This window comes from Syzygium oleosum, unplaced genomic scaffold, assembly GCF_021117445.2.
Source record: "Syzygium oleosum isolate NSW1041296 unplaced genomic scaffold, Sole_v2.1 Sole_v2.21, whole genome shotgun sequence".
In the NCBI taxonomy this organism is placed as follows: domain Eukaryota; kingdom Viridiplantae; phylum Streptophyta; class Magnoliopsida; order Myrtales; family Myrtaceae; genus Syzygium; species Syzygium oleosum.
Window position 1 is genome coordinate 2071409 of NW_026607505.1, and position 20369 is coordinate 2091777.

At 41.6% G+C, this 20369-nt stretch overlaps 2 protein-coding genes across 9 annotated transcripts; one reads left to right on the forward strand and one right to left on the reverse strand.

Moving 5' to 3' along the window:
• Positions 1-1808: 1808 nt before the first annotated feature.
• Positions 1809-3884, forward strand: LOC115677358 (CBL-interacting serine/threonine-protein kinase 6-like). Its single transcript, XM_056320855.1, has one exon. It carries the CDS (start codon positions 2173-2175, stop codon positions 3520-3522), a length of 1350 nt encoding a protein of 449 aa, XP_056176830.1. The 5' UTR covers positions 1809-2172; the 3' UTR covers positions 3523-3884.
• A 3375-nt stretch (positions 3885-7259) lies between these two features.
• LOC115677383 (AP2/ERF and B3 domain-containing transcription factor At1g51120-like) lies at positions 7260-15800 on the reverse strand. Of its 8 annotated transcripts, none has more exons than XM_056320860.1 (5): positions 15651-15800; positions 14942-15027; positions 13980-14736; positions 13775-13842; positions 7260-8471 (listed from the first exon to the last, which is right to left on the reverse strand). In XM_056320860.1, the coding sequence occupies exon 5, from the start codon at positions 8468-8470 to the stop codon at positions 7457-7459; it is 1014 nt and encodes a 337-aa protein (XP_056176835.1). In that variant the 5' UTR covers position 8471; positions 13775-13842; positions 13980-14736; positions 14942-15027; positions 15651-15800; the 3' UTR covers positions 7260-7456. The 8 variants fall into 8 exon arrangements, with proteins under 8 accessions (XP_056176835.1, XP_056176834.1, XP_030456399.2 ...); XM_056320859.1 differs by lacking the exon at positions 15651-15800 and adding an exon at positions 15175-15589; XM_030600539.2 differs by lacking the exon at positions 15651-15800 and adding an exon at positions 15175-15589 and having other exon boundaries at positions 13980-15027.
• Between the last annotated feature and the right edge of the window lie 4569 nt (positions 15801-20369).

A 20369-nucleotide genomic window follows, 5' to 3' on the forward strand; every position in this document is an offset into this window, starting at 1 on the left:
CATACAATTCCTATACTATAATAAGTTCTATTAACCACATCATCCATAAATCAAGTGGGTACTCATTAAATGAGTGTCGAGAGATAAGAGAGCAGAGAGTTATGAGTATCTAGTCACGTTTTTCGTTTATTTTTTATTTTTTTTGGTCAGATTTTTTTAATTAAAATTTTAAAAAATAAATATATTATTATTATATTACCGGTCCGGTCCGGATGGGCGGGTGGGCGGTTCCACACCGGGAACCGGACCGATACCCACCGGTTCCAATTTTTTGGAACCGGAAACCGAACCGGTCCCCTTGAGAATCACCGGTTCCGATCCGATCCCGAGCGATCCCGGGCGGTCCTGAATTTTTTGCACATCCCTAGTGCATACGAGTCCAGATTAACCGAACTCAATGAATCACACGCATCATGGCTAGAAGAAATCGAATGAGAGCACGACTCTTAGAACACGTGTGTCGGGGGCCGCCGAAGTTGAAACTCAGGGCGAAGTAAGTACGTGGGAAGCTGGTGTTGACTCGAGTCAACTGGCTTCGCTGACCGCACGATTTCCACGTACCTAGCAGACATTCGTGACATTAGCGGGTTGATTAGGAAGCTACCATAATCAATTTCAGAAAAAAAAAACTTTTGTCAAAAAAAAAAAACGAATTGGGAGTCAACCCTTGAGTGAGCATGTTAATCGATTTTCGATTTGGCCACACGAATTCGTTTTGTCTTCACTAATGTGGTCCCCAAGCTTCGCCAATGATGTCGGTCTGGCTTATCGCGTTCTCTTCCGAGGAGCTTTCGACGCGGCTCGAATGTTCAGATCTGGGCATATCGAATGGCCATTATTCTGCCCTAATCGGATGGCCCGAACCAACTTGCCGGAGTGGGTCCTAGGGGTCAGCATAAAGAGCCGCTCAGGACGAGGACCGCGGACCGGCCGATTTAGGTCGGTTCCATGAAATTAGAACCGGTGAATGTTGGTTCGGTTCCCGATTCCAAGTGTGGAACCGCCCACCCAGACATGACCGATTTTTTTTTTATTTCTTAAAAAAATATGTAAGAACCGTAACCTATCTCCCATTTCACAAAGGTTTTTCCTTCAAGGCTGGAGCAACTGTGTTTACTTATGCATGTGAGTAAGATGACAAAAACAAATCAAAACACAAGATTAATTTTTCATTCCAACCAAATTTTGCCACAAATCGGAAAAATCTTTGTGAAACCTATAATGTTACACGTAACTCACCGATTGTAGAAACGCCTCGATTATCAAGAACATATTCAATTTCGTCTCGAACATTAACGATAAACCAAAAAAGGAAAAACCGAACATGCCACCGATTCCATTGGCCCACCCGAGAATCGAACTCGACAGTTTGATCCAATTTGGTTCCGAGGGGCACCGGTCCAATTTTCAGTTTTAGAAAACAGGAAACCGGCCTATCTAGTCCAGTTCCCGATTCCCGAGGGAGAACTGGACCGCCGGAGAACCGATCACCTCCGGTGGCCCCCGGTCCCCAGAATTATTGAGAACGTCCATCGCGCGGTCAGGAGGACAAATTCGTAAAAAACGAAATGCGTTTTTTACGAAATCTCATTGGCGGTTCTCGCGTGCGACCATCCCGCTCCAGGGCTAATCTCGACCTTTACACGCATCACCGGGCCCCACCCCCCCCCGCACGGGGGCCCCGACACGACGGTGATTCATCATCCGACCGTCCACGATCGCGACGCGCGGCCCGTCCGCCCCGGGCCCATCCTCAGCCGTCCGATCATCCCCCAGGAACTGCCTGTGCCCATATAAAGCAGAGCACGGCCGCCTCCCCCGAAGAGGAAGAGGAGGATTTCAAACCGTTCCGCCCTCCCCGATTCGAACGAATTCCTCGCGAATCAATCGTGAAACCCTAAATCGCCGTCCGAATTGGGAATGCAGAGAGATGAGAGGCTTCTTGCTGACGAATCCTGAATTCAGCCCCCGCGCCGCCGCCGCCGCCACCGCCATCGGCGGCCGGAATTGTCACCGGAAGCACGTCGAGGACGGGTGAACACCCCACCACTCCCCCCCGCCGTCCCCGCCGGTTCTGAGTTCCTCGCTCGCTTCCCCACTCCGAGTCTCGTTCCGTTGCAAGATTCCATTTCAATCTCGGCAAAAGGAAAAATCGCATCTTTCGCTGCGGAGATGGCGGAGCCCCAAGGCGGAAGAGGCGGCGGCGGCGGCGGCGGTTCCTCGGTCCTACACGGGAAGTACGAGCTGGGGCGGCTGCTGGGGCACGGGACGTTCGCGAAGGTGTACCACGCGCGCAACCTCCAGACGGGGAGGAGCGTGGCGATGAAGGTGGTGGGCAAGGAGAAGGTGATGAAGGTGGGGATGATGGAGCAGATCAAGCGCGAGATCGCCGTCATGAAGATGGTGAAGCACCCCCACATCGTGGAGCTGCACGAGGTCATGGCCAGCAAGTCCAAGATCTACTTCGCCATGGAGCTCGTCCGCGGCGGCGAGCTCTTCAACCGGGTCTCCAAGGGCCGCCTCCGGGAGGACGCCGCCCGGATGTACTTCCAGCAGCTCATCTCCGCTATCGACTTCTGCCACAGCCGCGGCGTCTACCACCGCGACCTGAAGCCGGAGAACTTGCTGCTGGACGAGGATGGCAACCTGAAAGTCACCGACTTTGGGCTCAGCGCCTTCTCGGAGCACTTGAGGCACGACGGTTTGCTGCACACGACGTGCGGGACGCCGGCTTACGTCGCCCCGGAGGTGATCGGGAAGAAAGGATACGACGGCGCGAAGGCCGACCTCTGGTCTTGTGGGGTTATCTTGTTTGTCCTCCTTGCAGGCTACTTGCCCTTTCAGGATGATAACATCATGGCCATGTATCGGAAGATTTACAGGGGAGATTTCAAGTGCCCGCCGTGGCTGTCCTCCGATGCCCGGAGGCTCGTTACCAAGCTTCTTGACCCGAACCCGAGCACGCGAATCACCATTGCCAAGGTCATGGAGTCGTCTTGGTTTAGGAAGTCAGTGCCGAAGACCATCAGGACGAAGCAGGAGTTGGAATTCGAGGCCTTTGATGGGGAGGACGAGGCCGGGAGCGGCGCGGCCAATGGCGAGAAGCCGAAGAAGCAGACGGAGACCCTGAATGCGTTCCATATAATCTCGCTGTCGGAGGGCTTTGATCTGTCGCCGCTGTTCGAGGAGAAGAAGCGGGAGGAGAAGGAGGAGATGAGGTTCGCGACGACGAGGCCCGCGAGCAGCGTGATTTCGAGACTGGAGGAGGTGGCCAAGGCCGGGAAGTTCAGCATCAAGAAGAGCGAGTCGAAGGTGAAGCTGCAGGGTCAGGAGACGGGGAGGAAAGGGAAGCTGGGTATCGCCGCCGAGATCTTCGCCGTGACGCCGTCGTTCTTGGTGGTAGAGGTGAAGAAGGACAACGGGGATACTCTGGAGTATAATCAGTTCTGCAGCGAGGAGCTTAGACCTGCACTCAAAGACATATTGTGGAAATCTCCTGCCGAGAGCTCTACGCCTGCATGAGGAACTGAACCTTTTGGGTTGTTGGAATGGCTTGTTCTGTTAATGTTTCTACTGATAGAGCTATCAAGATTTGTGGACATCAAAGCCAGATTCGTTGTCGATGACTCTCGGTAATGTGATATGTTTGTGTGATTCTGTGAATGGATTGTGCTTTTGGGTCTGAGATGGAAGTTGTCTCGCATGTGTGCTTTCTTTCTGCTCTGTTTGTGAAACGAATTGTTCGTGGCCTTGATAGAAATTTGGGATCTTTGCCTTGCTCTTTTGGTTCCATCTTTCTGTCATCATTGTCTACTGGATCGCAATCCACTCCAAAAGCAAAATATTGGCTCAGCAAATAAGATCATTCGATCATTCCCAGCAAATATACGTATGATTTTTGGAACTTCGATGATGATGAAGGATGGCCCTTCTTCGATTATGGTGTCTCAATTATTGTCCTTCACACACGATCGAAGAGGTCTTGTCTGCCACACAATTATTGTTCGCCCCGGCCAATTGAATGACAACTTCTTTTTTGCGTTACCCTTTTTCTCTATTTTGCTTTCATGATTGGATTTTTGTCTCAAACACCTAAAAAATTTCTTACCCCTTGGTTTGTTTCGTTCCAAAGCGAATAATCTGACAGAAGAGGACAAACATAGTGAAATCATGTTCTCGTCTGCAATATACCTCCGTGCAGTTCTGTACACATGCAAAATCCGCAGGTACATGTGTTTGATGTAGCTGTTTCTCTACTGTTTTTGTTTGTTTTTGCATTTCTGGTACCACAGTCGACCTCCACAACGTGAAAATTGCAGAATCGTTTAAACTAACCCGTCAGCCATTTGTATCCATGCATTGTATCACGTGAAAAGATTCCCCCTTTCATGTTTGTCATCCTCCGTTCATGTCCAAGCCTCTGACATTGATAAAATTAGGTCATGTATTTATTATGATGGAGAAGACAGAAATCTGGCGGAACAACGTGATGATGTAATTTAGGTACACCAAAACAAGAAAGTGTGCCGTATCTAGGACGTGAAACAGGACAGCCCCAACTATGAAGTTTCTGTTTCAATTGTTTTTGACAAGTTGTCTCTCTAGTATGAAGGATCGTGTGGAACTCACAAGAGCTCCTTTGGATGCATCTCTATTGTGTTTAAGCATATATCTATCAAATCCTTCGCAGGGAGAGAGTTTTTTGGGCAAACTTTGTATTTTTGACTAGTGGTATTTTGTTTAGTGACGAAAAGAGCAATAAGGAGCCATTACGGTGGTAATCTATCTAAAACCTGATCATAAGAGTCCCCACTTGTTACAAAATACTCGGTATAAATCATAATAAACGAACACGGATTGACCGCAACATGAGGATAAGTAAGCCTCGTAGCACAGTTAAAGTTCATTATCGGTGAAGAACCTCTTCTTGACGGCACCTTATTCGAAAACTACTACCATAAAAGTTTTCGACTTCACAATCGAGAAGACATTGAAAGCCTTAACGAAGTAAGCTCCCACCACAAAGTATGAATGATAAGATGAATTTCGTCGTGCACCTTTAAAAAGGAAAATGACATAAATGGTCAATGAAATATGACTCACTGTGCAATGTCGTCCTGGGACTTCTAATTCGTTTAATGTAATCCCTAAACTATTGATAAATATTCAATGTAGTCATTTTGTTTGCTCAAATGATAAATTAGAAGTTTTTTGATGACGTGGATTATTGTATGCTGAGTTGGAGTATAAAACATGATGAGTGGATTGTCCTTGCTAAGCAGTACTTTTGTAGAGATGACTTGAGTACTAGTTTTGGCTAATTAGCATAATTAATTAGTCGCAAATAAGATAGAATGGGCAATTTGCATTGATATCCTTCACACGGGATCTATGTAGCGCCGGTTTCAAATTCAAGTAGGTGACTACTCGAGCCTCAACCCAACTACTTGTCATTAATGGTGCGTTTGTTTCACGGAAAACTCAATAATAAAGGAAAATATTTTCCGAAAAATCATTTTCCAGGAAAACGCTTAGTTTTCCCTTGTTTGGTGATACACAATGGAAATCGTTTTCTGATGTTTGGATTTCATTGGAAAAAGATTTTAATCTCATGACTTTATTTAAGGCAAAAAAAAAATCAAGTTTTTAATTATTTTTTATTTCTCTTTTTTATTTTCTTTTATTGAAAAAATGGAATTATTAATTTTAATTTTCTTTTATTTTCTTTTTCCACCTTCCTCCACCGTGACCATCCGGCGACGGCCATTGGCGAGCTTGAGGGTCGCCCGGCAATGGCCACAGGTGAGCTCGAGCTCGCCGGCCTCGGCTGAGCTGCGAGCTTGCCTGGATCTAGCGAGCTGTGAGCTCGCCGACCTTGGCTAAGCCCGAGCTCTCTGGCCTCGGCAAAGCTCGGGCTTGTTTGGATCGGCCGAGCCCTGAACTCACTACCAGAGGCCGTCGCAAGCTCGCCGGCCTAGGGCAGGCTCAAGGCTTGCCGGCCGTCGCTGTGGCCGGTGACCGGCCGAGGAAGGAGAAAAAGAAAAAAGAAGAAAAAAAAAAGAAAGAAAAAAAGAAAAAAATAATTCGATTTTTTTTAAAAAAAAAATAAAATTTGATTTTTTTAAATAAATAAATAATCAAATTTTTTAAATAAATATTTTTATAAGAACAAACGCTTCATTAACTAAGGACCCGAGCCTGAGTGTCGAGGACCTGCGCATGGCTTTTGTAGACTCGGGTCATAGGGTTGGGACTAGAGCTCGAGTATCGGGGACCTGAGCACGGCCTTTATGGACTCAAGTTCGAGTGCCGGAGCATCGGGTACGGGCACTAGGGATTCAGGCTCAGCCTCGATGGACTCGGGCATGGGTACCGGGGGCCCGGGCCCTGGACATCGAGGTCTTGAGCCCGGCCGTCGAGACCTGGTCCTGAATGTCGGGACTCAGGAATCAACGTTGGGATTTCATGCCCAAGCGTAGAGTTTCGGGTCTAATCGCCGATAGCTAATTATATTTTGGAAAACGTTTTTCGATTCTTTTAAAGGGGAAATCATTTTTCTGAATTTAAGCTTTGATAAGCAAACTTTTTCTATTGCTGGGAAAATATTTTCCGTTGACTCATTTTCCTAAACAAATCAAACGTCGAAAAATGAGGCAAGCGTTTTTCCGGAAGATGTTTTCCGCGAAATAAATACACCCTAAGAATATATTGACTTGATGATTTGCTCATGAATTCGCGTCGTGATTGACCTTAACCACCAAAGGATTGTTGCAGAGTTACGTGCAGGTGCAGGCCAGCATGACAGCAAAGCCAAGATCAGCTTTTTTGCATGGTTCATGACAATGAGTTTGTATCCTTCGATTTGTCAAAGTTTGGTTGGTACACGGCGATTAGTTAGGCGTGCGTTCGTTATCAATCTGGTTTGATAACTCCGACAGCATGGGACCGACTTCAGTAAAATGTAAACCAATTTGGACTGCTTCAAAGCGAATCGAGAGGGTCAATACACAGATATTCTGATTAATGTATCTGCTAAGCATCATCCTCTCCTAAAATGGGCTTAAGCCTTTTAGCCTGTTATGATCCTAATTTATGAACTGGGTACCAAAACCCAACTTGAGTAATGGCCCATGAAGTTGCAACCAGATATCTGCCATTTTGTGAGTTTCAAAGGGGAAACTTCACACCAGTACCATTAAGATAGAAGACACAAATCTCACCAAGGATTGCATATGGAGCTTGGTATACCACCAAATAACTTAACCGAAACAAACTCTTTGCATTTTCATAAGCACATTGTTTGCGACTTAAGCAACTTAGGAAGCATCAACTCCCACATCTTCCATATTAAACTTAGAACAAACATGAAGCACATAAATGAAAAGAAAGTAATTAAAAGACTCACTGTTGGCTAAAACCCCAGAGTCAAAACATGTTTAAGCCAGGGGTGTTCACATTAACTGATTTCAACACCAAAGATTTTGAGGCCCTTCTTGATCATCTTATTCTCATCCTCCTCCTCACCCTCCACCGGCATGATCTCGATGCTTCCCTTGGCCTTCTCACCCAGCCCGCCGTCGTTCGTGTCCCTCCGGTGCACGTCGATCATGCAGAACGTCCTCCCTTCCTTCCGTGGTTCTCGGTACTCGCACATGTAGAAGGCGACAGTGTCATTCGCCCTCAGCTCCTTCTCCTTCACGAACCGGTTCCAACCCCTTGTGAACACGAAGCTGTGGCTGCTGCTCCAGTAGCAGTACCGGAACTTCCACAACCGCATCGACCGGTCATAGAACACCAGCTGCACGTCATCCAGGCCCAGGGTACGGAGCTGCAGCGGCGCTTCGCCCTTCCCGGCCTCCGATCCCCCCGAGATGCGGGGGAGGTACTTGATGGCAAACTTCTTCGGGATGACAAGCCGGTTCAGCTTCCCTACATCACTTGGTGTCAGCTCCTTCTGGAAGAGCTGCCTGCACGTGAGCCCCCCGTTGGGGTGGGCCAGGACTAGGTCGAGGCCCGCCTCCTGGTGGGGCCCGTTGGTCCGAGCCCTCACAAAGTCGGCGAACTTGGATTGGTAGGTGCCATCCTTGATCATGGTGAGCACGGCCTCGGTGGAGTGGCAGCTCTGGAAGTTGAGCTCCTCGACCGAGAGCTTTGACCACGGGAAATTGCGGTGAGGATCCCCGCTCCGGAGCTTTATGGCGGCGCTGTCGTAGGCCATCGCTGCTTCCTCATCAGACTTGAAGGTCCCAAGCCAAATTCTCTGGTGATTGGCATATATTTGTGCTCCCCAGTGTCCATTCTGTTGCTGGACAACTCCTTTGAATTTCGAGGTCGCACCATTAGGACTCTGCCGAGCACGCTTATTGCTCAAGCGTGATGGCAAGGTGCTGTCATTTGAATCCGACCCTTCAACTAAGATGTTTCTATCACCGTTCGAGATCACGCTCAACGTTTCCTCCTCCATGGCCATCCTAGGAAGACGAATAAATCAGCGAGAGGGGAAAACGATCAAAGGATTATACGTGTCACTATCGATAGAGAAAATGTCCAGAATCGACTTCAAAACAATCAACAAAAAGCAGCTGAGAATTATGAGAAGATTCAAATTAAATTTGAGCAGTGTATTAAACCAAGCAAAGTTCTGGCACATGCAAAGTTCTGCTTATCGAAATCAAGAGAAAGAGTCGAGAAACAACCTACGCGGGGTGGTGAATTCGTGCAATGTATATGATAAACATCACAATTATGAATCTACTAAAAACCTCAAGGAAGAAAACGAAGTAAAAGGAAAAAAAAAATATGACACGTAAAGGATTCTGTAAACAGCCACTAACACCATCAGAATTGGATCACCTCCCCTCTTGTGGAAAGTGAAGTATGAATAGTCAATGACAATCACGTGACACAAGACACAAACATAATTAGATCCAAATGGACTTTCATGGTCTTGGACTGAACGTTTACATCAATAACTCATGGAAACATCATATTTGACAACAGCTTCGTGAGGGCAAAAACCAACCATTTTGGGTGCATTTATCCTGAACATAGAAATCGCATCCCCAACCGTGGAGACAAAAGCCAGATTATATACGAAAAATTTCAGCAATTAATAATGGAAAATACCAAGCCATGTACAAATTTCCCTAGACTAAACCATCATGGTCTGATTTCACAATCCCAGTTGCCGCCACTGTGACTGAATCACAAAGCTAGGAAAAAACAAAAATACTACTCATGAGCCTGCATCCAGTATTCACACATATGGCATCAATCCATCTGAGATCAATGACCATTGAGTTGGACTGATGTTTAACCTAGCATCGCATACAAAATACATGATTCCTGAGATGAAGTTCGGCTGTTAGCCAGCAACAAACCAGGCAGTAAATATCACATGAACTGATTTGTCCATTCACAGAATTTTTATGCATACTGAAAAGTTTGAAACAAATCAAAAAGCAAATTCTTTGAGCCAAGGCACTAAGAAAAAAGTTCATTCTCTACTTTCGGTCTAGACGAAAAAGGCAAAAACTCTTTGATTCCCAAGGCAGTAAATATGATTCTTAGATCAAATTCTTTTTGTAGCCTTCACCCCTGTATAATTAATGTCTGTAATGTACAGAGAATAGGAAATAAGGACTAACACCTATATAAGAGATAGCCCCGCGCCATCTAGTAGCGATGAAAAGCCAAACTCTAAAAGACGATCCGGAGATAAACAGCAAATTATGGCTGCAAAGTAAAACTCAATGATAACAAAGCTTTAACCATAACACAATAGTTCCTCTAGAGACCTTTTTTTTTTGGTCGGTTCCTCTAGAGACTTTGAAAAGGGGAAAAAGTCCCTACTGAAATCTATGACAAGCAATTGTGGTCATTTTGTAGAAAAATCCGCCATCCTTTGAAACGAAATCGTAATCTTTCAAGGAGTTCTAATGAAAATGACAGAGCAAACAAATCTAAATTAATACAAGACCAAATGCATATAAAACCAGGAAACTCAATCAAAAAATCAAGTAGTTTTTTTGGTAACTTACGTGCAAACCGAATTGAATAGAACAGAAGACAGGACGCACAAAATCCACAAAATGTATTCTCCTCTTCAACAAAAAAGATGAAGACTGCAATTGCTATTACCATCATTGGGGTTCCATCGTATTTAAAGTTTCTCAGACCATTAGGAGATACAACCTTTAAATTGCATACCATAATGATGACATGCAGTTATAACTTGGAAAGAGGTAGGATAAGGAATAGGACAACATCAATATAAGTGTTTCATTTAAAACTTGCAACATTCTATTACCTGAATATATGGAAAGAACTAAATGATAGTGAACTATGGGGGTCAATTGACGTCTTTGACCCTCAAACTTTTCAGGTTTTGCATTCTACCACCAGGGAAATTACTTTAATTCTTCAATAAATGTAAAAAGTCTTCCAGCAAAAATATTCAATTCGTTTGTACATTTTAAATTTTTTAGGATTTTGATAATAATTGACAAAAGTGAAATTCCAAATGCACAAAGCCATACTTACCCCAATCATACACAAATGCATCACTCGACTTATTTCTCCAACAGACCATGTTTTTCTTCTCCACTCTTGGTCTTCCAACCATGTCTCTGATTGTAAGCTTAGAAACATGAGCATCAACTGCATTTATTTACAGTTAAGTTTGTATGTGACTAATGTCCACAAGTCGTAGTCTATCGATCAAAGGCATGGCTAGAGAAAGTTTCCTCCAACAAGGGATGAACAAAAATATAGCACTTCCAATTTTCTCTCACATTGGACTATTCATTGCTTGCAAGATAGTAAAAGACAACTCTGTATAAAAGACTTCCAACAGTGGCAAGGTGTTGGGAGAGGGTCATCTATTATATGTGGCCTTGCCCTTGCTTTCTCGACTAAGAAGCTGTTTTCATGACTCAAACTCACGACCTTTATTAAGTCGGAAGTGGGTCTTTATCATTATGCCAAGGCTCGCCCTCAAGATGACACTCTAACATCAATCTCCCTTTCTTAAGAAGAAATCTAAAACAAACTAATTCACCTTCTTGTGTCATCCCTCAATAAAAACTGGCAAGTCTATATTGCCCAGCTCATGACTACAACTACCGGCGGCGCTTGAAATGGCTTAGATTCTAAAGGGCTCTACTAAAAGTATCCAACTTTATGAAAAGATAGATCGGTAGACATTACTAAGTCAGATTGTTAGTTTTTCTCAATTAAGAGTCTTGCGGACCATAAAAGCACTGGCAAGAAACTCTAGCTAAGTCACAACGTAAATTTGCTTCTCAAATACATAAAAGAAAAGAAGCCACTGTTGGGCTAAAAGTACGGTTCTACTAAACGTAATGTAGTAATACAAAGAGGGCACAGAGAGGGCGTGTTGAGCAAATGTAAAAAGACTTTGATTATGATGACCCAACAAAAGACTGGCCATTGCGCAACTTTGATTAATACAATAGTCTAACGTTGCACAATTCAAGTGAAGGTAATAAAATTAGGGGAATAGCTTAAAGCAAATGTAAGATTGCATAACTCTTGATAAGATAAAGCAAAAGAGCTTGTTAAAAGTGTACACTGCATGAACTTCAACTAAAGCTTCAAATGCAGATAAAATGTGTATTCCACACTAACCGACATAAACTAAGTTCTTTGGCAAAAACTTATCATACTAATCTGACAGAGAGTGATCACTTTTTACCACCACACTAGGTGTGGATAGGAGAAGTTGCATATCAACAAGACTAGGTGGGTTCCAAGATGAGTACTAAAGTTCACATGTAGGTTGTAGGTTCCAAAAGTTCCGAACCAATTAGAACATGCGTCTGTAATAGGGTATGGTGTCATATCCACCATGAACCCAATCCGGATCTTGTACCCTCTATAAGGATTTCATGTGTCAGTACAAGGGCCACATGGCTACATGGTTCAAGCAACCAATAACATTATCCCGAGGAATGCTTGTCATCCCACCTGACACTAAAATTTTGAAATAACTTATTTGTTTTGGTTTGTTACACCATATCTCAATGCCAATGATGTAACCATCCCATGAAATGCCTTCTTCTCCCTGTGTAAGCCACTATGCACAAATATACACGGTATTCCACAAACTACTTTTCAAAAAGATGTGTATGCAATAAATAGACATAAGAATCTGATTCGATATTAGTGATTTACGTCTTTTCTACACAAACTTTGATATGAAACTGTAGAGTTATTTTATAAGATGAAAAAGTTTCGCTTTTGTGATTGTTATGTTTCATGGCTCTTTGTTATTATTCACGTAAAATTTATCTTCTAGTACGTGATATACTCCTTTTTTAAAGTTTAAAGAAACGAATAGGGTATCTTGGAACCAGTGAAACCAACAGAAATTTATTCCACGTTTGGGGATGGTTCTAGGAATTTAAATAGGCAGTTTTTAGGTCGCAAAAATTTTGGATTGGTCCATAGGATAGTTCTAGAGTATGGCAAATACCCCACCCATACCAATCTGATTCAAATTGGAAAAGAATCTTTCTTATTCTCGAAGAATGAGGGACAAGGAGATTGATCGAATTTTTATTTTACCATAAAACACCCCTAACCATACTTCATTGAATAACCAAGAGTATTAAGGAAAAGCCACAAGAAGAACACATCGGTTTACCTTAAAAGGGTAGTGCAACAAATTTCAAAGCAAAAGAAATATATACAATTGACAATGCCCAAAATTGCCCAGAAGAAGAAGATTTCCACAATGCTCAGAAAGAGAAATAAATATATTAGCCGCAGACATTAGCCTAGCAAAATCTAGACTTTTGATCATGCAATTCACATGGCTATGAGATATCAAGGTATTTAAGTACTAGAACCTTGCCAAGTAGTCTTTCATCAAGTAATATCATAATAATGCATCCTCCGAGAAACATAAAGTAAACCGATATAAGTCAAACGCCATTAAGAGGAAATCTCAATTTGGGAGCCAAGATTCTTTCACTTAACAATGGCTTTTCGCACAGCATCAGTTTCAATAGTCACTAAAGAAGAGAAACTATGGTATGACACGGAAATATATTACCCACCTCTTTTATTGTCCATTACACCTCTCTCACATATCGATAAATCTCACAATATATTCGAGAGGGAGATACAAGAACATACTACCGATCAATAGCTAATTTTCCTGCTAAGAATAGGTATGTCCAAATAATATGGACAAGTAAATCCTCTCAGCATCGTCCTAGAGACAACCTATCCAAGGTAGTCAAATTACAGGCTGCCCGGAAAAGAAATTATTAAGTGTATACTTCTCTTTTGGCCAAGATAGGTCTATATTGGAAAAGAAGAAACTCTTTGCTTTTAGCCTATCCACTTTCAAAATCTAGCAACCTTTCACTTCCCCCAAAGTTCTGAATTTTTAGAATAACGGGGAAAATCCAGCAAGACCGGTGAAAGGGCTCCATTCGAAACCAATGCTCCGCTGACAAAGATTTAGGGAAAAACTAAGTAAGAGAGATTAATTAATTCTAGTCGAAAACCGAAACTTTTGTTCCAAACTCTGATTGAATTTATAGTCATTCAGGTTTTAAAGTTCATCAGGTGTCTATGCTAATGCCAACCAGTTAGACAGTCACATCCTTGGCTCCCCACTAGTTCAAGCAGTCCATGAACCAAGGAAAACTAAAATACACATAAAATCAAACAAAACTGAAAATAGCGAACCACATTAAGAAGCTATTATTAACTGGGGAAGATGATGGTGCTGAGATTTTACCTTCTCCGCCGCGCGGCCGAATATAGAAGCAATTAAATTCCGGTGCTCCCCCAGGAGAAAGCAAAGCCCTTTTTTCCAGATGAAACAATTAAAAACACTCAGCTCTTGACTTAAGCAAGAAGATAATAGAATCTCAGACAAGGCAAGAAATAAAAATGAAATTCCGGATCGATCTACTGATGGGGGATAACAATCAGATACTAACCAGAGGACCCATGAAATCTTCTCTTCACTCATGGCAATAACACAGTGTACATCGACCCAAAAGTGGAAAGAGATGGATCTTGCCATATTTAGCACCAATTCGTACTGAAACAAAATATTCAGAAGGTCCTCCCTTTCTGCTACAAATTTCAAAAGCTGTAGGCACTAGAGAGGGAAAAAAATCACATGGAAAATAATGCTGATGAGATTTAACAGACGGGAGAGTAGAGAGAGAGAGAAACGAAATATAACTTCTCTGGGTTTGATTTTCTTGAACCCAAAATAGGGTTTTATACATGGAAAATTCAAGAACCCACCCATCAGAGCCAGATTATGACGAAAACGCGCCAGAGATTTGTGTATACTTACCTCCACATGTTTCCCTGTGGGTAAATTGAATTGCATTGGAGAGAAAACATGAGAGAGAGGGAGAGGGAGGGAGAGAGAGTGGGTGTTGGCTATGTAATAAGCATAAAATATTTGCAGTTTTTCCGTTAAACATGAATAGTGAAACGAGGCAAATAACCATGAAAAGTCACGCTTCTAAACCAAAGCTCCAATTGCCCAATTTTTCTTTTTTAAAAATGTTAACTATACACTTCTTGGTTAAATAAACGACGGAAAGTTATAATTTGACGATTAATAAAACAAGTAAAAAGAAGAAGCATACAAACAATGACCAAGCAAATCGGTTGATGAGGCCGCTTGATTTCCCTTGATCTTGAACCTACAGACAGCGATAATAGAGGCAAAAGAAGCTGCAAAAGATCAAATGGATGAGGGAAAGATTTGAGTTCATCGCTCTCACTCTCTTTCTCTCTCTCTCTCTCAAACACAGACACAGACACACGCACGCACACAGCCCACTTTTACAGCTACTGATCGCCCTTCACAAAGCTTACTTGCTTTCCTTTCTTTTCCAGAATTCAGAGAGCAAGAGACATGTCGATACAAGATGGACACCTGGCCAGGTATGAAAGTAAATTTCGTAGGGTTCTGATTCAGAAAGACCGAGAAGCCACCCAGGTGGAGAAATCAGCACAGCCCTCCTTTGGGAACACATAAAATTATGCGTCAAGAATTCGCAGCAAATATCATACTTTTCTTAATGGGAGAGAGAGAGAGAGAGAGGAAACAACTTGGAAAGTGCAAAAAGGATGCAAGTGGAGACTGACAGAAGAGAAGTGAGCACGCACCCGCAAAGGCATGGCCCTCATACAATTGCCTGCGTGTGCTCACTCTCTTCTGTCACTCTCTCTCTCTCTCTCTCTCTCTCTCTCTCTCTCTTCCAGACAAAAACAAGAAAAGCTTCGAAATCATCCTCCAATGAAACGCAAGAAAAGCTTCGAAAATCATCCTCCAATGAAACTCAGCCAGATTCTCGTGACATCTCTGAACGTTGAATCGCAGATCTGCTAACCCCACGAACTCGAACCACCTCAACTACTTTTTTCGGTCATCGAGAAACTCCAACCCAGATCTTACCCTCCAGCCCAAATCAATCAAGATCCACACTTCGAACACCAATTAGGGTTTATACCATCCCCGCCACACAGAAACACCGCCCACTCTCATCCCAAGAGCATCATTTCATCTCTACCAAACCACCCCCCCCCCTCCCACTCCCCCCTCTCTCTATCTCTCCCGAAGCATCATCATCTTTAGCTAGCACCTTCTTCTTTGGGTTTCTCCAGATGGACGATATATGATGATGATGATGATGATGATGCTGTGTGCGCAATGCAAAAGAAGCGAGTGAACAGAAATAAATGTGGGATTAGTTGGGCTGGTGCCGATGACCTTCGTGGGCTAGTGGGAGTGAGAAAGAGAGAGAGAGAGAGAGAGAGAGAGAGAGAGAGACAGGAGGGAAAATCGGTAATCGGGTGATTAATGAGGAATAATCAATCGGCTTTACGGCTTTGTGGGCGATTTGATTGACGAGGTGCATTTTGAGCCGTTGATGGGTCGTCGTGGTGGGCCCGATCTGTCGGTTTCTCGATGATGCTGGGAGTCGTGCGGATTAAGGACTGCGTCAAACCAGGGAGACAACATAAAGACGGTTCGTCCTCCTCTTAGAAATATCTCCCACGTCCCCCCCGCTCCAATAATTATTAAGAAGGGAAAGTTATCCCCTTTTTATCGGGAAAACGAAAGGGACAATTTCACAAATAAACCCTTTAAACTTTGGCCAATGTGACATGCTCTTCTTGAATAAATTTGGGTCTTTAAATTTATCCTGAACGATCAATCTAGATCCCGAACTTTCGGTTCGTTCAATCTAGTCTCCAGCGAATATTAGATCGGTTGAAATTATTCCTGAGTTTTCAAAGTTGCAATCATTGCTCGGATTTTAAAGTATCTTTTCGTTTCGGTCTATTTTCTAAATCAATTTCAGGACTTTGTTGAGGGTTACCTAGGAGCATCCGGACGCCTTATTCTAGATCAACTATATAGGTCGTGTTTATCATATATGTTTTTTAATGAATAAGGTATGTACCTTGAGAAATAATTTGGTCAATCCAGATCCTGAATTTTTAATTTATTCAATCTAGTTTTTAGCAAAAATTAAATTGGTCATTGAAATTCTTCACAAGTTCAAAGTTACAAGGCTCCTACGAGCATCCGGATGCCTTATTCTGGATGTACAATAATGGTACTGTTTATCATTTTTTTTAATGAATAAGGTATATATCTTGAAAAATAATATGCTCAATCTAGTTATTGAATTTTCAATTTATTCAATCTAATCTCTCGCAAAAATTATATCGGTCGTTGAAATTCTTCACAAATTTTCAAAGTTACAATCATTGCCTAGATATTAAAATATCTTTGCATTTCAATTCATTTCCCAAATCAATTCCAAGACTTTGTTGAGGGCACCTACAAGTATCCAGATGCCTTATTCTGGATGTGCTATAATGCTACTGTTTATCATTTTTTTTCCATGAATAAGGTATATACATTGAAAAATAATATGCTATCTTTGTTACATTTTATTTTTCAGTCTTTACAAATATTATGATGGTTCTACTTAAGTATATTTTAGTTAGTGATCTCTATAACAGTAAAAGTAGATCCTCATCTAGAGGTATGTCGGGTTGATATTCCTGCATTTTAAGAATATGTGTTTTTCATAAGGATATCTAACAAAAATACTAATTTATCCGCAGATAATTGTACTTATGCTGATCAAAATCTTGTTCCTAATTTTTTGGATTGAAGAAATTTTGAAGCTTTTATTTTTCATTTTTTTTCTTAAATTTTGTTAAATATGTAAATCAGAAAAGTAAAGTAGTAGTAATATGAACTCAGTACAACATTTTCATTGTAAATTAGAAAATATTTTCCTAAAATTGATCGTTTGTATCGCTTATAAAAATGAACGAACGAAAAAAATTCACTATCCATGTAAAGGTATAGTTATCGATAATGAAAATATTTTTCATTAACTAATTATTTCAAGAAATATAAGTGATTACTTTTAAGGAAAATGTTTTCCAAACTATTCACTTTCCGTGAAACAACGGAACCTAAATCAGGTTTTTACTTTTTCAATTATAGAGATCATAACCGAAAACATACTTAAATGAAACCATCGTAATATTTTTAAAATTTTACCTAAAACTAAAATTTTAGTTTAGTCTTTTGCTGAATAAAAAAAATTGCATTTAACAAATATAGCACCGGAGAAGAATAACCACATGCTATTAAATAAAAAAAAATTGTAGGCATGGCAATAGTTTTCGAATTATCCTTTTCTTACTTGTGTACATATGTTTATTTCAATTGAATTTTAATTTTGAACATTTATATCGTCTTTGCATATCCAACTTTGCCAAAAACTTCTTGCATAATGTATGTACAAGATATGCTTGAACAAATAAAAATACATTGCACGTGTATATATATATATATATCCCTATATAGAGAAAATTACCCAATTAATCCTAAACCTATTGTATTGATGCAAATTCAATATTAAACTTTCTAATTTTGCCAATTTAATCTTAAACCTTTGTACGCTATTCAAAGTAGCCTTTCCGATCAATTCTCACATGAAATTACTGACGTGGGGGTGTGTCACGTAAGATAACCAGCGATGACTAGACCGCTGTATAGGAACTATTTTTGTCGTTTTCTAAAAGAAATGGTTTAAAAATATGAGATATATATGTTTTTTTGAAGTGTCTACCTTAAACAATAACATCGAGATTAACCTTCCTCAAATTTTCCTAACAAAAAAATTGGGACGCATTTGTTAATATAACCTACTATGATAAATGATAAGCATACACAAAGATCACCTACTACAGTAAGTGAAAAATTGCACTTAAAAATTAGGGTTAATACCACGAAAAACCCTAAACTGGTACACTTGTGACACATTTACCCCAAACTATTTTTTTGACCATAAAAAACCCCAAACTGGTACACCTGTGACAATTTTACCCTGAACATACCACAAAAAACCTCAAACTGGTACACATGTGACAATTTTACCCCAACTAATTTTTAATATTATTTTTTTTTTTTTTTTTTTTCTTTTTTCTTTTCTTTTCTTTTTTTTTTCTTCACTTCAACCTCTGGCCGGTCGCCGGTCCGGCGACCAGCCAGAGGCGGAAGCCGGCGAGGGCCGCCCTCGCTCGACTCGGCAAGGGCGACCCTCGCCGGATCTAGCGAGGGCCGCCTCGCCCGACTCGAGCAAGGGCTCGGCCCCGCCCGCCAGCGAGGCCGCTCGCCCGGTCGGGCGAGGCGCCTTCGCCTAGCGCAGGCGAGGGTCGCCTGCCGAGTCGGGCGAGGACGCCTCGCTCGACGCCGGCGAGGACAACCCTCGCCCTACGCAGTGCGAGGGTCGCCCTCGCCGAGCCTGGGCGAGGGTCGCCCTCGCTCGGGCGGGCGAGGACGGCCTCGCCGACGCCGGCGAGGACAACCTCGCCCGACGCAGCGAGGGCGCTCCTTGCCCGATACGGCGAGGGTCGCCCTTCGCCGGATCGGGCGAGGACGGCCCTCGCTCGACGCCGGCGAGGGCGGCCCTCACCCGACGCGGCGGCGGCTCGCCCGACGCCGGCGAGGGTCGCTCGCCGACGCCGGGCGAGGGCGGCCTCGCCCGACGCCGCGGCGAGGGCGGCTCGACGCCGGCGAGGGCGGCTCGCCAGCTGCTTTCGCGCTCGGCGGACCGGCGACCGGCCGAGGTTGAAGATAAAGAAAAAAAAAATAAAAGGAAAAAAAAATAAAAAAAATAAAAAATCGAAAAAAATAAAAAATAATATTAAAATTTTAATTCAGGGTAAAATTGTCACATATGTACCAGTTTGGGATTTTTTGTGGTAAGTTCAGGGTAAAATTGTCACAGATGTACCAGTTTGGGGTTTTTGATGGTCAAAAAAATAGTTCGGGGTAAAATTGTCACAGGTGTACCAGTTTGGGGTTTTTTATGGTCAAAAAAATTGTTTGGGGTAAATGTGTCACAAGTGTACCAGTTTAGGGTTTTTCGTGGTATTAACCCTATTAATTTGGCTAATTTTAATAACAATATCTGAAAGATAAACCTCATTTAAATATAACTTATTATATTTACGATGACCCATCTCCTTTTATGCAATTCGATAATATGAATTCACAACAAAATTGAAATCATTAAAAATTTAATCTAGATTACTTAAAATTTTGTTAGTATTATATTTTATGCTTGTCAATTCATCGATTTAAATCCATGTTTAATTTTATAAAATGTACATTTAAATAAGAAAAATTAAAATAAATTAAATTTGAAAATTCAATATTGAAGATTTAATTAAATGAAAATTTCTGAAATTAATTTTAAACAAAGGTATAACCTCTTGACTTTTAACTAAATACATTGAAGCGATTTAGTTTGGTGAATAAAGAACATTTCACTAAATAAAGAAATCCACTCAATTTAAAAATAAATTAAAATATAACAAACTAAAGTTATGTGATAATTAAATAAACTATTGACAAATTACGAATAACTTATGTTAACCAGTAAGGGCAAATCTTTTGCACTCAATAGATAAATCCTGTAAAATTTAAAATTTGCATCCGAAAAATTAAAAAATTATAGAAACATAAGGAATATCTCATGATTTTTCCATCTTTATTCAAGAAAATATAATAAGTAATTTTTATCTTTGAAAATGTTTATTTATCATCTATGTCATGTAAATAATTACTCTTACTTCCGAAATCCAATTATCTTAAACCTGCAATTTATCTTAAATTAGATATTGTGAGGGATTACCTAAAACTAAAATTATAAATTAGCCTTTGAATGAATAAAACGAAAATTAGATTTAACAAATATAGCACCGGATAAGGATAACGCATGCTATTAAATAAAAAAAATTGAAGACATGCTAATGATTTTTAT

What these genes read in the sequence shown, in the direction of transcription:
- LOC115677358 (XM_056320855.1), top strand. Translation starts at nt 2,173, where the DNA reads ATGGCGGAGCCCCAAGGCGGAAGAGGCGGCGGCGGCGGCGGCGGTTCC.
- LOC115677383 (XM_056320860.1), bottom strand. Translation starts at nt 8,470, where the DNA reads ATGGCCATGGAGGAGGAAACGTTGAGCGTGATCTCGAACGGTGATAGA.